This window comes from Micropterus salmoides, unplaced genomic scaffold (genome assembly GCF_014851395.1).
Source record: "Micropterus salmoides isolate LMB-PRFRI ecotype aquatic unplaced genomic scaffold, ASM1485139v1 Ms_hic_scaffold_3, whole genome shotgun sequence".
Classification (NCBI taxonomy): domain Eukaryota; kingdom Metazoa; phylum Chordata; class Actinopteri; order Centrarchiformes; family Centrarchidae; genus Micropterus; species Micropterus salmoides.
Window position 1 is genome coordinate 27460675 of NW_024042261.1, and position 17092 is coordinate 27477766.

The following is a 17092-nucleotide window of genomic DNA, read 5'->3' on the forward strand; positions in this document are numbered from 1 at the left end:
TTAACCGTAAGGTTATAACCGTTCTCTACCTTACCTGATCCTCTCTATGTGGGCACATTTGATGCTGACAAACATATGACTACACTTTAAAAAAAATAAAAAATAAAATAAAAATCCTTATAGCATCATTAGGTAATTATAAGTCCCTGCATACTGCCCTTTATATAACTGCAGATGAACAGCCACCTTCACATACACATGAGCACAGTCTAACGTGGACTTGCCAGGAAATGGAGCTGTCATGCACCCAAATACAATAATTGACATCCTGTCAATGTGCTTGTTTTCAGATATATGACAAAGGCATTATGACAAGGGTGTTACCACAATGATATTGTAAAGGCAGTCACCATTTATGTCCATTAAGTCATCGTAAAATGGTGACCAACATATCCGACCTCACTACTGCCGTTAAAGTTCAACATTTTGGGTCAATACCACTCTCATGTCTGAAGCCTACCGTAATATGAGGCTGAAGCGAGATGGTTAGCTTACCATAAAGGCAGGAAACTGGCAAACATCTAGCAGTGAAAACTTTCTTTTACACTTTTTGTATGGATAGGGGGCTTCTATCTGGTATGCGGATTATGTTTCCTTTGTACAAAGCCAGACTAGCTATTTCCACTCTTTATGCTAAGCTAACAGACTGCTGTCTCAAGTTTCAAATGTATCATACTGACATTTATTTAATGTTTATTTGACAGGGACAAATGCATAGAACATTGCTTTATAAAGAATACAAAGTAGATGCCATGCATACAGGTTTCTAGCCATGACTAATTTGCAACCCCTGTCCCTGGTTAGGCTTATAAAATTAAAACAGAGATTACAGAGTATTGAGTTTAAAATTTACAACCATTAAAATACATACAATAAATACATCCCATACATGAATAAGATATGGACTGAAGTAGATGTAGAAATACCTATAAACAGAGTCTACTCAACAAACAATACAAGAACACAAAAGTGTGCATATGTCTCATCATAACATAACATCATGTTTGTATGCATTGCATTGTGTCCTGTATAGTCATTGTTCACAGAGTTGTTTCAGTTTCAATCATTGCTTTAAATGTAAATTAAAAACCTTGAGTTCTGTCAATGTTTTAATTTCGGATGGTAAAGCGTTCCACAGATGTATGCCTCTTACTGAAAACGATGTCTGACCAATGTTGTTCTACATTTTGCGGCTATACAGTTTCCACTTACTGTGCCTCTAGTTCTTATTCTGCTCTTTGTTTCTCTACTAGTTGACAGAATATTTCTGGTGCAAGGTTATTCACACACTTAAAAATTTGTTTTAGAAATTAAAAATTTACAAAACTGTCAAAACTCAATATATTATGCTTCCATAGCATGAGGCAGTGGTGCCATCTTATAGATTTCTGGTCCATTACTTTTAGTGCCTGTTTATATAATGACCTAATGGTGTAATTGTAGTTTGGTTGGCCTGACCCCAAACAGTTATGCAATACGATAATGAGAAAATATCATAGAATGCATAAACTGCTGTGCTGCCTTAAGGGGTATATATTGTCTTATTCATCGGAAGCAGTTTAAATTTGTCCTGACAGTTCTGCACATTCTCTTTACATGTCTATCAAACTTTAGATGAGAATCTAAAGTAACCCCTAAAAATTTAAATTCAGGTACCTCATCTATCTCCTTCTCATCAATCTTTATTCTGAAATTTTCATTGACCTTTCTTTTTATTGAAAAGCACATAGAGACTGTTTTATCATAGTTCAGGGTCAGATGATTATTTCGGAGCCACTGTGATACACCGTCCAGTTCTTTTGAAAGCATCTCAGCTGCAATCTGAGGGTTTTTTGTTGATACATATATAATTGTGTCATCTGCATACATTTGGCATTTAACCCTTTTTCAACTGTCAGGTAGATCGTTTATATATAAACTAAAAAGTAAAGGGCCTAAAATTGAACCTTGTGGAAGTCCGATTCAACAAGTTTGGACCGATGACTGGGTGGAACACACTGCTGCCTGTGTTCGAGATATGATCTAAACCAAGTTATTGCATCAATACATAAGAGTTTTATAAATGTTTAGCTATAAATACTGGAAACAGGTTGAAACATCCTGGCACTTTCCAAAGGTAACAAAATCTGCCTGCCACACCTCTAAAGCTCACTAATTAACAAACAAGATAAAATGTTACCTCTGTACAGAGCCAGGCTAGCTGTTTCCCCATGTTTCTAGCCTTTATGCAAAGCTAAGCTAAGCGACTGCTGGCTGTAGCGACTGTGGTATTGATTTTCTTATCTCACTCTCGCAAATGAGTGAGATTTCCCAAATTGCTGAACTATTCTCTCAAAAATATCTACTAACTCAGGAATAATATCTAATCTTCTTTACGTTTCATTATCACTACATAATTGGCATTAATTGATGTAAATGTCAGCACCACAATGGGACAATATACCCAAAAGCTCATGTAGAGCAGCACTGCAGAGTGAAAATATCACAAAAATCATCTGCAATAATTAATTAAAAAATATGATAGCACAATATATATAGATCAACTTTAGCTCTACATTCAGTGTAAAATGCATGTTTTACCTATACACAATATTGTATAGTGATTAGTTCTATGTAAATATTATTTTTAGAGTGTTATCAAATTACGTTTTAGAAAGTGGAAAAAAATTATTATTTAATAGGCTTAGCTAAATATACATTATCTGAGTTTAGATGAAAAAAGAATGAAACTGGTCACAGGAGGATTCTCCCAACTAATGAATCCTTTTTGGTCTCTGCCATTTATGATTTATGTTAGCAGACTGATAGAACGACATGAATTAATGAAACTGAAGATGTTTTCTGGGTCACATGTGTTAACAATCCAATACACGACTTGTCTTTGGTAAAGCTGGATTTCTTATTCAGCCTCATAAGATGCTGTATGTGCATCACCAGTCTGACTCTCAATTGGTCTGTGCTCATGTCCGTAACTCTCACCTCCCACGAGGAAGCTCCCCTTCCTCTCTGCGCCATCGGACAGTGGGGCGGGATCTCCATGGACCTCACACAGGAAGTCGACAGTCTCTTCCTCCATGACCACCTGGTTCACCGGCCTTCGTACCAACACAGGCCGTTCTGCAGGTTTTAAACATATCCAGCTTATGTTCCTTAATGCTGCCACAAAATGTCATGCCGCTACAAAATATTTACCGCATCAATATCAGAAACTCACCGTACACCACCAGCTCTGCAGGATCGCTGTCCCTCTCTCCGACCATATTTGTTCCCACACAAACATACATGCCAGCATCGTTCTTCCTGTGTGAGAGCATCAGTTTGCCCCCACGCATCTGAAAAATAGCGTAGTGACAGCTCAAGAGATTATTCTTCAGGGTGCCCTGAGTGACTCTGTTATCATCACAGCCTTCAGTGGAAAAATAATCCACATTTGGATACTCTTGTTATAAATCATAAATCCTTCATAATCAAAACACTGTATGAGTCATTTTGGTGTACTTTCTGAATAATGGTGAAATATTAACATTCAATCACTTACTCAAATATTGTAATTTAGCTATTTGAGGTACTTACTTTACTAGTATTTCTATGTATGCTACTTCATATTTCTACTCCACTACATTTATTTCACAGCTATGGCTACAAGTTTCAAGATTGTTCATACAAACATGAGTAAAATTCTACGGTAGCACTTTATAATAACTACACACTAAAAGCATTAGTTAAGTATTAGTAAATACGGAATTCATCATTTATAAAGCATTGTTCATACATTAATCACATTAGTAAGTATTCATAACAGTTATAAACGTTTTATTCTTTATTAACTACACACTATGAAGCAGTTGTTTATAGTACATTTTTAATTCATCATTTATAAAGCATTGTTCATACATTAATACACATTAGTAAGTATTCATAAACAGTTATAAATGTTTATTCTTTATTAACTACACACTATGAAGCAGTTGTTTATTAGTACATTTTTAATTCATCATTTATAAAGCATTGTTCATACATTAATACACATTAGTAAGTATTCATAAACACTATAAATGTTTTATTCTTTATTAACTACACACTATGAAGCAGTTTATTAGTAAATTTTTAATTCATCATTTATAAACCATTGTTCTTACGTTAATACACATTAGTAAGTCATTTATAAACATAGTTATACATGTTGTATTCTTTATTAATAAACTCATCTATAATTTGCTTAATAATTGTATTTCATACATGATCGGTTCACTATTTATAAATGAAGTATTATTTTAATGACAAACCATTTATATATGAGTTGTTAATGGTTCATAAGATCATTTGGAAAGTTTAAAAAAAAATTATGACATAGGTTAACTGCCTGTTTTTGATACTTTCCCAAGAAAGAAATAAACAATCTCAGCATAACACCTAAATCTACCAGTGGCAAAGCCCAAGGATGCTACTAAGACTACCCGAAAGATGCCCCAGCTAACTTTACTGGGTAAAGCCTCACCGTGACAGGGCTGGTACCGTTTCTCTGAGACAGATCATCTATCACTACACGCTCATCAATGATGTGCTTAATGATTGTATTTGATAAAAAGTGTTATTCCAATGAAAAACCATATATGCGCCTATGGTTCATACGATCATGTAGAACATTTAAGGAAATTATTTAATAAGTATTTTCTCTGTAAAGTAAGGACTATCTAAGCCATACAAAACATTGCAAATGAGATTGAAGAAAGTCTCAGTTAGGCTTCTTAAGTCTCAACTTTATTACGGCCTGGGTTAACACCTTTACATCCCTTTAGTGTAGTTTTTGGATGTCTCGGCGATCAAGTTAGCAACAATAAACATATAACTTCCGGACAAGGAAGCAACAATAAATATGCAAATTCCGGTTACGCTTTCAAAATAAACTAGTGAATAACGTTTTGAAACAGAACGTTACTTGCGTTCCATACGCAACCGAAGAAAAAACTCAATATTGACTTTGTGTTTAACACAGGAAAAAAGTGAAAGTATGGTTTCTGGTCAAGCCGCCCTTCTCAACCACGTCTCCTCCTTACCATAGACTGTAGCCCACATAAAAAATACGGGCCTTTAACATAGACTGTAAGCAGCGTTATTTTGACCCTTGGTGCATCCAGTAGTCTCTGCCGTGTGCGCTCACTTTATCGTCAGACTGCACCGAGGAAGAACAGAGAGAAGCGGGACGCAGTTGGAAAAACGAGATCACACGGGCCCAGAAGCGGGTGTTAAGTGTAAAGACACCATCACTCGGGATTTTTGAATGCCGTCATTTACCGAAGGATTTTTCCCCCTGGAAACTCCGGTGAGTAAAGTTTGTAACCTTTAGAGAGAGCTAAAAGTGCAGCGTGAAGTCAGGAACTGTTCAACAGTATTTTGTTGTGTTGTGGTTTCAAACTAATCTCTGGAGGTACTTTTGGATGTGTAAGCACATACCTTCAGAGGTATTTTTTTACAGTATTTATGATAATACATGTTAAAGATAATTTCCTTGACTAAAATGGGTAAACTCTGTTCAGTATTTTTTGGTTGTAATTTAATGTAAGTGTTAAGAAATGTAATTAATTCATAGTAGTGATGTCTTGCTTAAATGCTACCTGGTAAAGTTATAATCTTTGGTAACGTTGTAACAATGTAAAACTTAAGAAGATTCCCTAGACAACAGGGTGATATATTGAGTTTTGACAAACGGGATGAGATCTTATTTGAAGAACATTGACTGTGATGATTTATCTGATTTATTCTGCACTATACTTGCAGACTGGTTTTTGAGACCCTGGATTGTAGCTTAGAGGTCAACTCTTTGCTGGATGCAGATGACCGCGAGTCCCAGAGATGATGCACCCTGTATGATGAGATCAGACCGCTGTGTGGCCAGCTGCTTCAGATCCCATTCAACAGGACTGACACATCAGATTACAGGACACTGGCAGATAAGAAAGATCCCCACACGTTCATTATCCTGCCCAGGTAGAGATACAATAACTGAAATTCACTGGACACTTTTTAAAATTGTATTTTGCTCTTCTTATTCTGGGGTTTAATCACACACAGTGTATTTTTTACCCCAGCACTACTTCTCAGAACGTAGGTTGGTAAGTTAGCTAAAGTTCTACACTAGTGTTAAATATTCTAGACCTGTCTTTATCATTCAAAAACTACACTACAGGGCTTTACCCAGTACATTGAACTATGATGCTAAGGGGCTCCCAAGTGTGTTATAAAGTGACAACAAAGGGTCTTGACCATTGGTCCATATGTGAAGACTTGGGAGTGAGAACGGGTTGGGTTGTAGATGGTTCATTTTATATCAACAGTTGTACAGTTTATGCAGTGTTTTTTTGTGAATGAATGGGTGAAAGGCATTTTGTAATAAATAATATGTTCTGTATCCCTTTGTGTTGTGTCCGTTTCCTTTTTCTGTTCAGAAGATAACTGATTCTTGTGTGTTACAATATCATTTGTAAATGCTTTGTAAGGCATAGATAGTCCACACTTCAGATGAGCTCACACAAAGTACTTACTAACAACTAGTAAATGCTTTGTAACTACCTGAATGAATCATGAAATACTTTATTAACAAATTTTAGAGAATATCTATTGCCTTTCAATTTCATTTGTAAGTAGTTAATGAGACATAGACAGTCCTCACTTTAGATGAGCTCACGCAAAATACTTTACTAACCATTAGTAACTACCAGAATTAATCATGAATTGCAGTATTATTAAGTGTCATAAAACATCTATGAACACGCACTATTAGACCATTTCTAAATAACTACATGTCATGTCAAGTTAGCGGTTGATCAAAGCACTGGGGGGGGAGTAAGATCGGTGTCTTTAAACGGACCATCCAAGCAACCCTTTGCTGGTTCCATCACAGCAGATCTCTGGAAGCGCAGATGTTGGAGTTTTGATGAGGAGTTCAGAGAAACGGTACCAGGCCTGTAACGGTGAGGCTTTTACCCTGTAAAGTTAGCTGGGGCATCTTTTGGGTAGTCTTAGTAGCATCCTATGGGCTTTGCCAATGGTAGATTTACGAGTTATGCTGAGATTGTTTATATTCTTTCTCGGGAAAGTATAAAAAACACAGGCAGTTATGTAATAATTTTCTTAAACTTTCCAAATGATCTTACGAACCATTAACAACTCGTATATAAATGGTTTGTCATTAAAATAATACTTAATTTATAAATAGTGAACCGATCATATATGAAGTAAGAAAATACAATTATTAAGCATATTATAGATGAGCTTATTAATAAAGAATACAACATGTATAATTATGTTTATAAATGACTTACTAATGTGTATTAACGTAAGAACAATGGTTTATAAATGAATTCAAAATGTACTAATACTTAACAACTGCTTCATATAGTGTGTAGATAACAAAGAATAAAACATTTATAACTGTGTTTATGAATGACTTACTAATGTGTATTAATGTCTGAACAATGCTTTATAAATGATGAATTCCTTATTTACTAATGCTTAACTAATGCTTTATAGTGTGTAGTTATTAATACCCCAATAATATTTAATACTCTGTCTGCATTGAGTATCTTTGATACTTTAAGTACATGTTGCTAGTAATACTCAGGTACTCTCACTTAAGTAACCGTTTTAGTGCAGGACTTTTGCTTGTAATGGAGTATTTATAAATTGAGGTATTGTTATTTTTACTTAAATAAAGAATCTGAATACTTCTTCCACCGCTGCTTCTCTTACTGATGTAAACACTTGTGATTTCCTACATTTCAAAAAACATCTTTCACAAACCAGACATGAGGGAAAGAACAAAAGTAAATCTGAGACACTTTCCAGTTACATTTTCAAACAATCCCATAAAAAGACCAAAACGGACATGCATCAGGCTATTCCTCAGTACATTCTCACTTGCCTACTATGGCTCTCAGCCACAAGGCAATTTATTAATGAATTTCACTAATGAGACATACACGTAACGCATGGCTTTCAATTTAAAAAAAAAGGTTAAATTATTTCTACAGCTGGGCACTATAGTTTACTTTAACAGGAGAAAATAATGCATTTGTTTGAGACTATTTTCAGTGGTAGATTCATACCCATGTGATGCTCCAATGAGAATTTAGGCATTAATTCTCATTATCTTTTCACATTTTCGTGAAATGTGGATTGAAATTTGTGCTGAATTTGTATGGAAACTTGACTGATACCTGGATGCACAACATGGAAGGTCCAGCAGAGTTTAAGAGGTTAAACAGCTGTGTCTGTATGTCCAATTATTTTGAAATGGGAGCTTGACCTCTTCAGCTCTTGTACAGTGTTTGTGTTGAACTCACAGAGATGCGATCATCCTTGGTGCTGACTCGGACGTTGTTGCGTTTCCAGGACACAGTGGGCTCAGGGTGACCACGTGGAGGCACACACTCTAACACAGCAGGCTCACCAGCAGCCACCACCACATCGCTCGGGGCCTGCCGGAATCATCTCTAAGGACTGAGAAGAAAACACAAAGAAATCTAATTAGCTTCAGAAGTCCAGCCTGTCTGATATACTTAACACAAAGGCTGAATATCAGAACCACAGATCCGTGAGCAGCATCAACAGACTCATGACCGCTATCATCAAAAGAAACGCTAATTTGTTTTGGACATGATTTGGACTTGTTTTCTTGACTGAAGCATCTTCTTGGATAGCTTCTAGTGAAGCACTCTTCTTGGATAGCTGAAAACAAGCTTATTGAGAGAAAGTCAATTATTGCGTTTGCATGTGCATGACTGCTCAATTCCCTGGCAACATCCTTGTTAGGCTGTGCTCTGTTTTAATGTTTTCTCATGGCTCTCCTGTCAGGGCAGATAAATAATGCACATCTCTCAGTCTAACATGGAGTAAACAAATAACAGCCCATTTATAATTTAGCCCATGTGTGGGAGAAAAAATGGCCTGTGAATTAATGAAAGGATTGTGTCGCAAATGCTACTTTACAAATCTGCAACATTCTGAAATAAAGTCAGCACTGAAGGAGAAAAGCCTATTCTCCGTGTCGTCCCTGAAGTTTGCACTCCCGCTACCCTATGGTTGATGACAAGATGATATGACTTTGACACGGCAACCTTTGATATCTCCTAATCTTCTGCTGTGATTGACAGATGAAAGACTCAGTGTGAACTATGAACTGTAGCCTTCTCATGAGACCTCTTGTACAATGGAAGCTCCTACTTGGATACTGACAGGATCACATTTTCAAACGCACACACTCGTCATGTTGGACCACATCCTGTAGCTACAGTCTACAGCCTTTTTTCTCAACCCAACTATATTATTTCAGCATAATCAATCAATACAATCTCCTTTTACGCTTTCATGAACATTTTAGCTAGACCACATAATCTCCCTCTTAATGCCAACATCGTAAGCTTACCAACCGCAACCACTGGTTAGAACAAACCACATTTTAATTACATTTTTAATTATAATCCAGTAACAGTGGGGCTAACTATCTCTACCCTGAAATACACAATGCTGTCTTTATTTCCATTTCAACATAGAAAATTATTATACTGGTGAGGATGCTGCTTAGGATACGCATGTAGGCATGTACTGTACGTATTTAGACCCTTTATAAGGGTTCTTGTTTGTCAGCAGGAAGTGTTCCACCAAGTTGTGATAGCTCGCTACAGTTGATAAAATATGCTAGTGACAGTTGTTATTTCAGCAAGTAAATTCTACAGCCATTGCCTAGAGAAGTCTGCTTTTGTTCATTTCTGTTAGATAAATCGGAGACCCATTGTTCTAAAAATCATCATGAATTGCGAGTGATCTACCATCATCATCATTGTAAACAGCAGATTCTCCATGTTGACAGGAAGCTTGACGGGCTTCAATTGGTGTAATCAGTAGTGATTAGGATTTAGTAACATTACTGTAATCCATCTTAAATCAATTTAACTAAGCATTTAGTTCATTTATAAGCCATTTACTAAATCTATGCCACATTAATTATCCACCAGTACGCCCGACAGGTCTGTGTCAACATGGCAGTGCTGGCCTTTAATACAGCATTGATATTCTGACCCACCGGGCTTGAGTAAAATCTCACCTCAAATGTTTTTATCAGAGTTGTTTAAAGATGGATGATCATTCCTCACTCTAGTTCAACAGCCGTAACTGTCTTGGGCAAATGGCTATAAATATTCCAAAACTTGAAGTGGCAGACAATTTTCCCTCAGGTCTGAAGTGGACATCAGTCAGTCCGTGTATTTAATCCCCTTCTCTTTAACTTGTTCTGTGATGCGAGTTAATCAATCACACATCTGCCTTCTTAAACTGAACTTCACTGAAATGAAGTGGAAGTTTACTCATTTCACCCGGTGGGAGAATGGGATTTATAATTATTTTTTCTAATGCCGTGACATTTAGGCTAAGGAAACATGCAAAGTCTTAACTGCCCTCATTACATTGTAGTGATATTTAAATTAGTTAAAAAGATCAACAAATAGGACAATTAAGGAGCCTTTGCAGGAGATGTAGCAAAGGCACGGGTGAACTATAACCAGTAAAGGCACTCACTCTCCTCCCAAAGGTCTGTTCACCAAATAACCTCAGCTCTGTTCACTTGGCTGCCTGTTTCAAATGCTTTGCAGAGCTGAAGGGCTAATTGAAAGCACTGCATTTTTTAGACCTCCGTCTGTAAGGCCTGGTTAGATGGGTGCACAGAGACCTTTGTTTCACTGCCATGGTGACTGAAGTGAAAAAGTTATGGGCAGAGAGCTAATCCCTGAACTGCACACACACACGCACACACCTTCAGCATTTGAAATCCAGAGTCCCCTGGCACAGACTCCCGGAAAGTGGGACATTTGAGGGTTGAAACACATGCCAGAGAGCAGAATCCTGACATCACTACCCCCAAATACTGCTCGAGCTCCAGAAATTTCTTTGAAGCTGTGTTCAAGCTAACTTGATCCTTCCTTGCTTATTCCGTTTTTAAAGCCTGCCATGCCCAACAGAGTATCACATGGCTGTTTGTATGTGATGATGATCCCGCCAGAGAATCGACCATTCTCCTCAGAAACACAGAGACCAACCCCCCCCCAAAGGCAATTGTCCCTTACTTAACTTCTCAGACATAATACGACTAGGTTTGCCAAATAATCTCTTCCAGGCCCTGAGCCCTCACCTCCATTCGTCCACACTGGGATCAGACAGGGAGCATGGTTACTGCAGGGCAGCTGACGTTTGACCATGCCTCCGCAGAGACAAATCCTCATAGTCCCCAAGGCACTATCAGCTTAAGTAATAGCAAAGCAGGGCTAAATGACTTCCAGTGGTTCCATCATTATTCCTGTGGGCACTATTGCGAGAGCGCCCATTCATTTTCATAACTTTAATATTTCAGGGATATACAGATTAGGAGATTTAATCTCACCGAGAATATGCATCACTTGATTTTTAAGTGATATTTCTCTATGACATAGTGTTAAGAGAGGAGCTCTAGGACTGCAGAAAGACCATCTGTTAGCGTTTTTGGAAAAATGAACAGTGAGGGAGGAAGAGAAATTAACCATAAGAAAATGTATCACAGGGCTGTGTCACATAGAATGTTGACCCCTTATTTTTGTTAATTGATTGTGACTTTGTCTAATACCAAGCAGCCATGGGGCAAATTACTTAACATTTCGCAGACCATTTACATACCCAGCAGTTTGAAAAAAAAAGTATGAATGTGACAGACAGGACGGGGGTGGGGTTGCTTTTGTACTGAACATGAGGTGACAGTGAGTGTAGGAAGCAGACTGAGCAGACAGCGTGGGCCGGACAGATGTGTGAAAGGTTTCCAGGCTCTGTGTTTTCACGTCTGACAGGTAGGATTGTGGACAGAGAGGTTAAAGGACAGTGAAAGTGCATTTTTGAGAGCCTTATACGACCCGCCGCCTGGCTCCTATTGTTCTTTTATTTCAGAGAGCAGTAAACCCGTTAGGGAGGTGGTCTAATCCCATTGCCATGATACTGCCCTGTCACAGCTAATGGAGGCTTTGCCTACAGAGAAGAGAGATTGCTTTAATCCATCCATTGTCTGATTGTGTTGATGGTGGATGAGAAGAGACTCCAGGGCAAATAGTCTTTATGAGAAGCTCAATGTTATAAATTCCTCCACTTTCCAAAAAATGCGATGATGTTTCAATTACAAACTGACATTGCATACAGACAACACATTTTGCATTATTAGCGAGTCTTGACAGTACTCATAAAAACCATAGCAGTGGCGATTTGCACAATTTTAGAGTCAATTTGCTTGCATCAGAGTACAGATAAATTGTAAACTACACATATAAACTGTATTCACTTGGGATGATATATATCTGAGGATTCTCCCCAGTGAAAAGAGACTGAGAGCAGGAGATGCCAAGAAACAAGCTGCAACTACAAGTTTGATTCCTTCATAATCCCTCATCAGAAGTAAGAGAAACATCTGGCCTTTTAAACAAGTTTTATTTTTATTTGTCCTACTTTATTCTAATCCTGCCGCACCATGTGACCACCTCATCACAGGCAGACATTCACATTCATGACTTTGAAATAGACACTACTACTGTTTCTCCCCCTTCTTGCTTTCTTTTAAAGGAGGAATGAATTTCAGTCCACTCCCACTGTCTCATTATTCTGGTTTTTCAACAGCCAGTCAAGTCAGCCGGTCACTGGCAGCTTACAGTAAAACTGGAAGAATAAAAAAAGACAGAATAATGAAAACTGGTATTCGAGGTATTCCAGAAGAGCAGCGGCTCAGCAAAATACATAACTTCCGGACCTTGGGGTTTGCAAAATGCATTTGAGCATAAAAAATTATTATACAGAACAATGAAATCTAAGTTCGTGAATCTTTTTTCTGTTTAGACCAAACAGCAACCTCTGGGGCTGAAAGCCAACACGGATGTGCCAAAACTGCAGTTCCTTGACCACTTGAGGCTGGCTCCAAAAGAGAGTCAATCCAGGCCAATCCCTATAGACTCCCATGTCTCCCAAAATGCCCAACTTTACAGCAGAAATAAACATGTTTACAGCGTAGTACAAAAAAAGTTTTTTGTACACCGAGCTTCACAATGGCTCATCAGAAACCAACGGCAACATCACGGAGACTACGTCCATGTTTCATACAGTCTTTTGTTTTGACACAAACTCAGAAGTCAGCATTTGTCCCAGCTATAATTCCTTCTATTTAATGAGAAACAAATCCCTATCCACAATCCTCAATCATTCCTTGCATATGATATCTTAGCATGAATTATGGTTGTGAGACTTCCCATTATTCCTTTCATTTAACAGGTGCCTGCATTATGCAGGTGTCCTCCTTTTCCTTAAGAACTTTTTGGGAAATAAATGATGCTGAAAGAAAGAATAAAGACAAAATATAAAAACTTCCAAACATGAAGTTGGATCAACCAATCAGCTTGCTAGACCTGCAGGTCTGCACTACCCCTCCATGAGATTTCGGCTTTCGCATTGGCTCCTCTGCAATCTAGAATTACCATAACACATAACACCCTTTATATATATCTAAGCAGAAGCAATTCCAGCTAACTCTTGCAGACACCAGTTCAGTGAAAAGACTAAGCGGTAGTTGTGCCCATAATTCACATAAAGTATCCTGGGGCTAAGAAATACATGGTTAGAGTGAGTGAAGTGCAAATCTGTAAGTTCACTGCAGAGAAAAGTCATTCAGCACAATACATTATGCATCATTCACTGGCAATTAATGTGAAATTAATGTGGTTAAAATCAAGTTAGTGTCAGCACTCCTGCTCCCTACTCAGAGACGTACAAACAGTCAAACATATGCATCGGTATTAATTACTGCTCAGTGGGAGTTTTAAAGCTCTTCCTCCTCCCACCTGTTGTCCCTCAGAACTCCACTTTGCATACAGTCACCACCAACACACACACACACACACACACACACACATACAGCAAGACCACCAGCTTAAAACTGGCCTCCCATTAACACTACATACTCCCCACACCTCCCTGCCAGAGCTAATTGGGTCACTACTCACCCCACAGTCAGCACAACCTCACACAGAAGGGAGGGGGGAGTCTAAGACCACCACCATGCTGTTTTAGCATATGCGCTCTCTAGCCAGAGGCAGTGAGATTAGAACAAAACAGGCACTTATTAAAATGGTTAGTCACTCTGTGCCTGCAGGTGAGTCACCCCTTCACCAATATGACTGTGCTGTAATCTCCAGCTGCACACAACGCTAAACTTCATTACCAACAATTTAAGAGAGAGGCAATATGACAGTAAAAGCATCATATCTTCTCCCAGTTTGGATAGTTGCATTAGTTGCAGCTACATGGTTCCCAATATACAATATATCTAAGCAGACTGTCCCTATTTTTGGACACGAGATACAGATGAGATCAGCCAGCCATGAGCCCTTCCACACTCTGACAGTAAGGAAGACTCCATATGGTGGAAGATAAGACTGCGCTCAAATTGCTGTTTTGTGTTTTCTTTAACGAGGACAGTTCGACCTTGCTAATCTGTTATGCCCCTTCCCCTAATCAACCCACTGACTAATCCATTTCCTCATACCAAAGAGTGCTGCAGTTCAGCCCAGGGCCGAGACACACTGGCACAATTATGAAGGAAGGAAGACAATGGCACGTGTCCTGGACCGAGGAGGGAAAATAATAGACAAGGCTCCAAGTGGGAGTTTTTTTTACTTCAGTGCACGTTCACAAAGACAAGGGAAAGCTCATACTCCCCTGCTATGCTCTTCAGGAGCAGGCAACATGTCCGTACAAAGAAAACACAGCTATACATGCGTGCTCACACACATGATCTTATTGTTACACACAGAGAGGACTCTCAGGGGTTGTGATTATAATCTGTCTGCCAATACCTCCACAGTGGTTGTGCTACATTTCTCAATATAACAGATTTGTGACGGTTTATTTTCTGTAGACCTGTTGAAGCAAAGATGCCAAAAAATTTACTGGTTCCAGTTTCACACAGGTGATGATTTTCCATCCTATCTGAATATTTTTGGTATTGGATTGTTCATCAGACAATATCAAACATTTGAAGGCATTCCAACATTTGTCAACCTGGGTGTTATCATACATTTATCTATTAGTCATAACATTTTATTCACCACCTTAATTATAAAGATTTGGGAAACTCAGACACCAGCCAGGGCAAGAAGCACAACCCTTACCAAAACACTTCAGTTTAACAGAAATGATCTCAAACACTGACTCATTGAGTCTGACCGACAGCAAACACAGCAAATAGTCCCCTGGACATCCCGTTGCAGTGAGCTGCATAGCATAACGAATCAACTCTGACACAAAGACAGGTGTTTGAGGTAGCGTAATGTTTTTATTTCTGTTAAACTGACGTGTTCTGAATGTTGCAGGAGGCGCGCCGATTGAAGTTGATCTTGAATCTGTTTCCCCAAATCTTTGCAACACAGGTGGCAAGTTAACTTTTTCTCCTCCGACACTGATTCCTATGCCTCAGTTCAGGGTATCTGCCGAAACTGTAAACTTTTAATACCAGATTTAATACCAATCTATTTGTATATATATATGTATATGTATATATATATATATATATATATATATATATATATATACTTGTCTATTTCACATATTTAAAATCTGTATACAAAATTTGAAATTATTTTAATGTAAGAGATCCACCATGACTGAATGATCGTTACTGGTAGCAGAAAAACATAATTTTAAAATGACACAAATTTAATGTGAATTAATCACGTCATCGCCGATACTCACTGGAGGCCTGTCCAGGGTGTACCCTGCCTTTCGCCCGATGTCAGCTGGGATTGGCTCCAGCCCCCCCCCCGCGACCCTGTACGCAGGATAAGCGGTTGACGATGGATGGATGGATGGATGGATTGCCGATACCCAATCTGCTTAATATCGTCAAAAGGCATCCATTATCCAGCGCATCTGATCGGTGTGTTTAAATGTAGTCATGTCCAATACTTATAATGGACAAAGATAATGACAATTGGCAACCAGGTAAAGAGAAAATACCAGATTTTCCTTTTAATGTCAAAACTGTAGTGTCATTTCATCCTTTCACAGCCTCTTATACCAGAATATACAACTTCGATGCTAAATTAAAATGTTACAAAGCTAGGCAAAATGTCAATAACTAAACATGTCATAGTACTGTTATTATACCCATGTAACTTGTTTGCAAAATTGGTCAGTTATTTATTGGCCAGACTCCCCTCAAGCTGCAATTAAATACCTAACACAAAGACAATAACATTACTGTCACAGTTACCTAAAATTAGAAACAAATCCACAGGCTATTACTTATTACTGAATGTATCTCCACTCACACAAACATCTTTTTAGGGGTTGCTTCCTACAGTCTGGTTGTTTCATTATTTTTAAGAATAGCCAACTCTCCAGTGGACATCCATAAAGCTGCCAGACGGCTGCAAAAAGATCTGGGGCACAACTTGCTAAGTATCTGCACGCTGTACATGCACACACATCAAAAAAAGAGACACACTCAAACACTTTCAGGACTATGATCAATAGAGCCTTACTGGCAACATCCAGTGAAGCATTACGACTAATGGCCTCTCCCAGGTAGTTGCGGGCCACACAGGTGTAGACGCCTTCATCTGGTTTGCTCCGGCGCCCGTGTACGATGCGCAGGAAGAAGAGGGAGCCGCTGGGCAGGAGCATGCGGTGAGAACGGGGGTCATCTTTGTCCGTCTCCACCCGCTCGCCATCCTTATACCACTCTATACTGGGAGCGGGTCTGCCCTCTGCCTTGCAGTTGAGGGTGGCAGGCTCCCCCTTGGAGACAATCAAATCCGAGGGGTCCTCCACGATCCGAGGTGTGCTGTCTTCAAACCGCGCCCGGGACCCTGTGAAGAGGAGATAAGAGACGATGTTATCTATCCATCTGACCACCTACCATTCACGAAAACATATAAACTCTTTGTAACAGGACAGACAGCAGCTAAGCCATGTGAAATGCATGAATATCTCTCTTTAGAGTTGCTGGTTGCGTGTTGGAAAATGTGTGTGTAGCAAAGCA

The 17092-nt window shown here is 38.7% G+C and overlaps 1 protein-coding gene across 1 annotated transcript in view; it reads right to left on the bottom strand.

The window, feature by feature from the left end:
* The window catches only part of LOC119883183 (roundabout homolog 2-like), a 93393-nt gene that overhangs the window by 65556 nt on the left and 10745 nt on the right, over nucleotides 1-17092 (bottom strand). The window contains exon 2 of the mRNA XM_038693744.1: nucleotides 16593-16919. Within this exon, the coding sequence (XP_038549672.1) occupies nucleotides 16593-16919 (327 nt within the window). The remainder of the gene's footprint in view (nucleotides 1-16592; nucleotides 16920-17092) is intronic.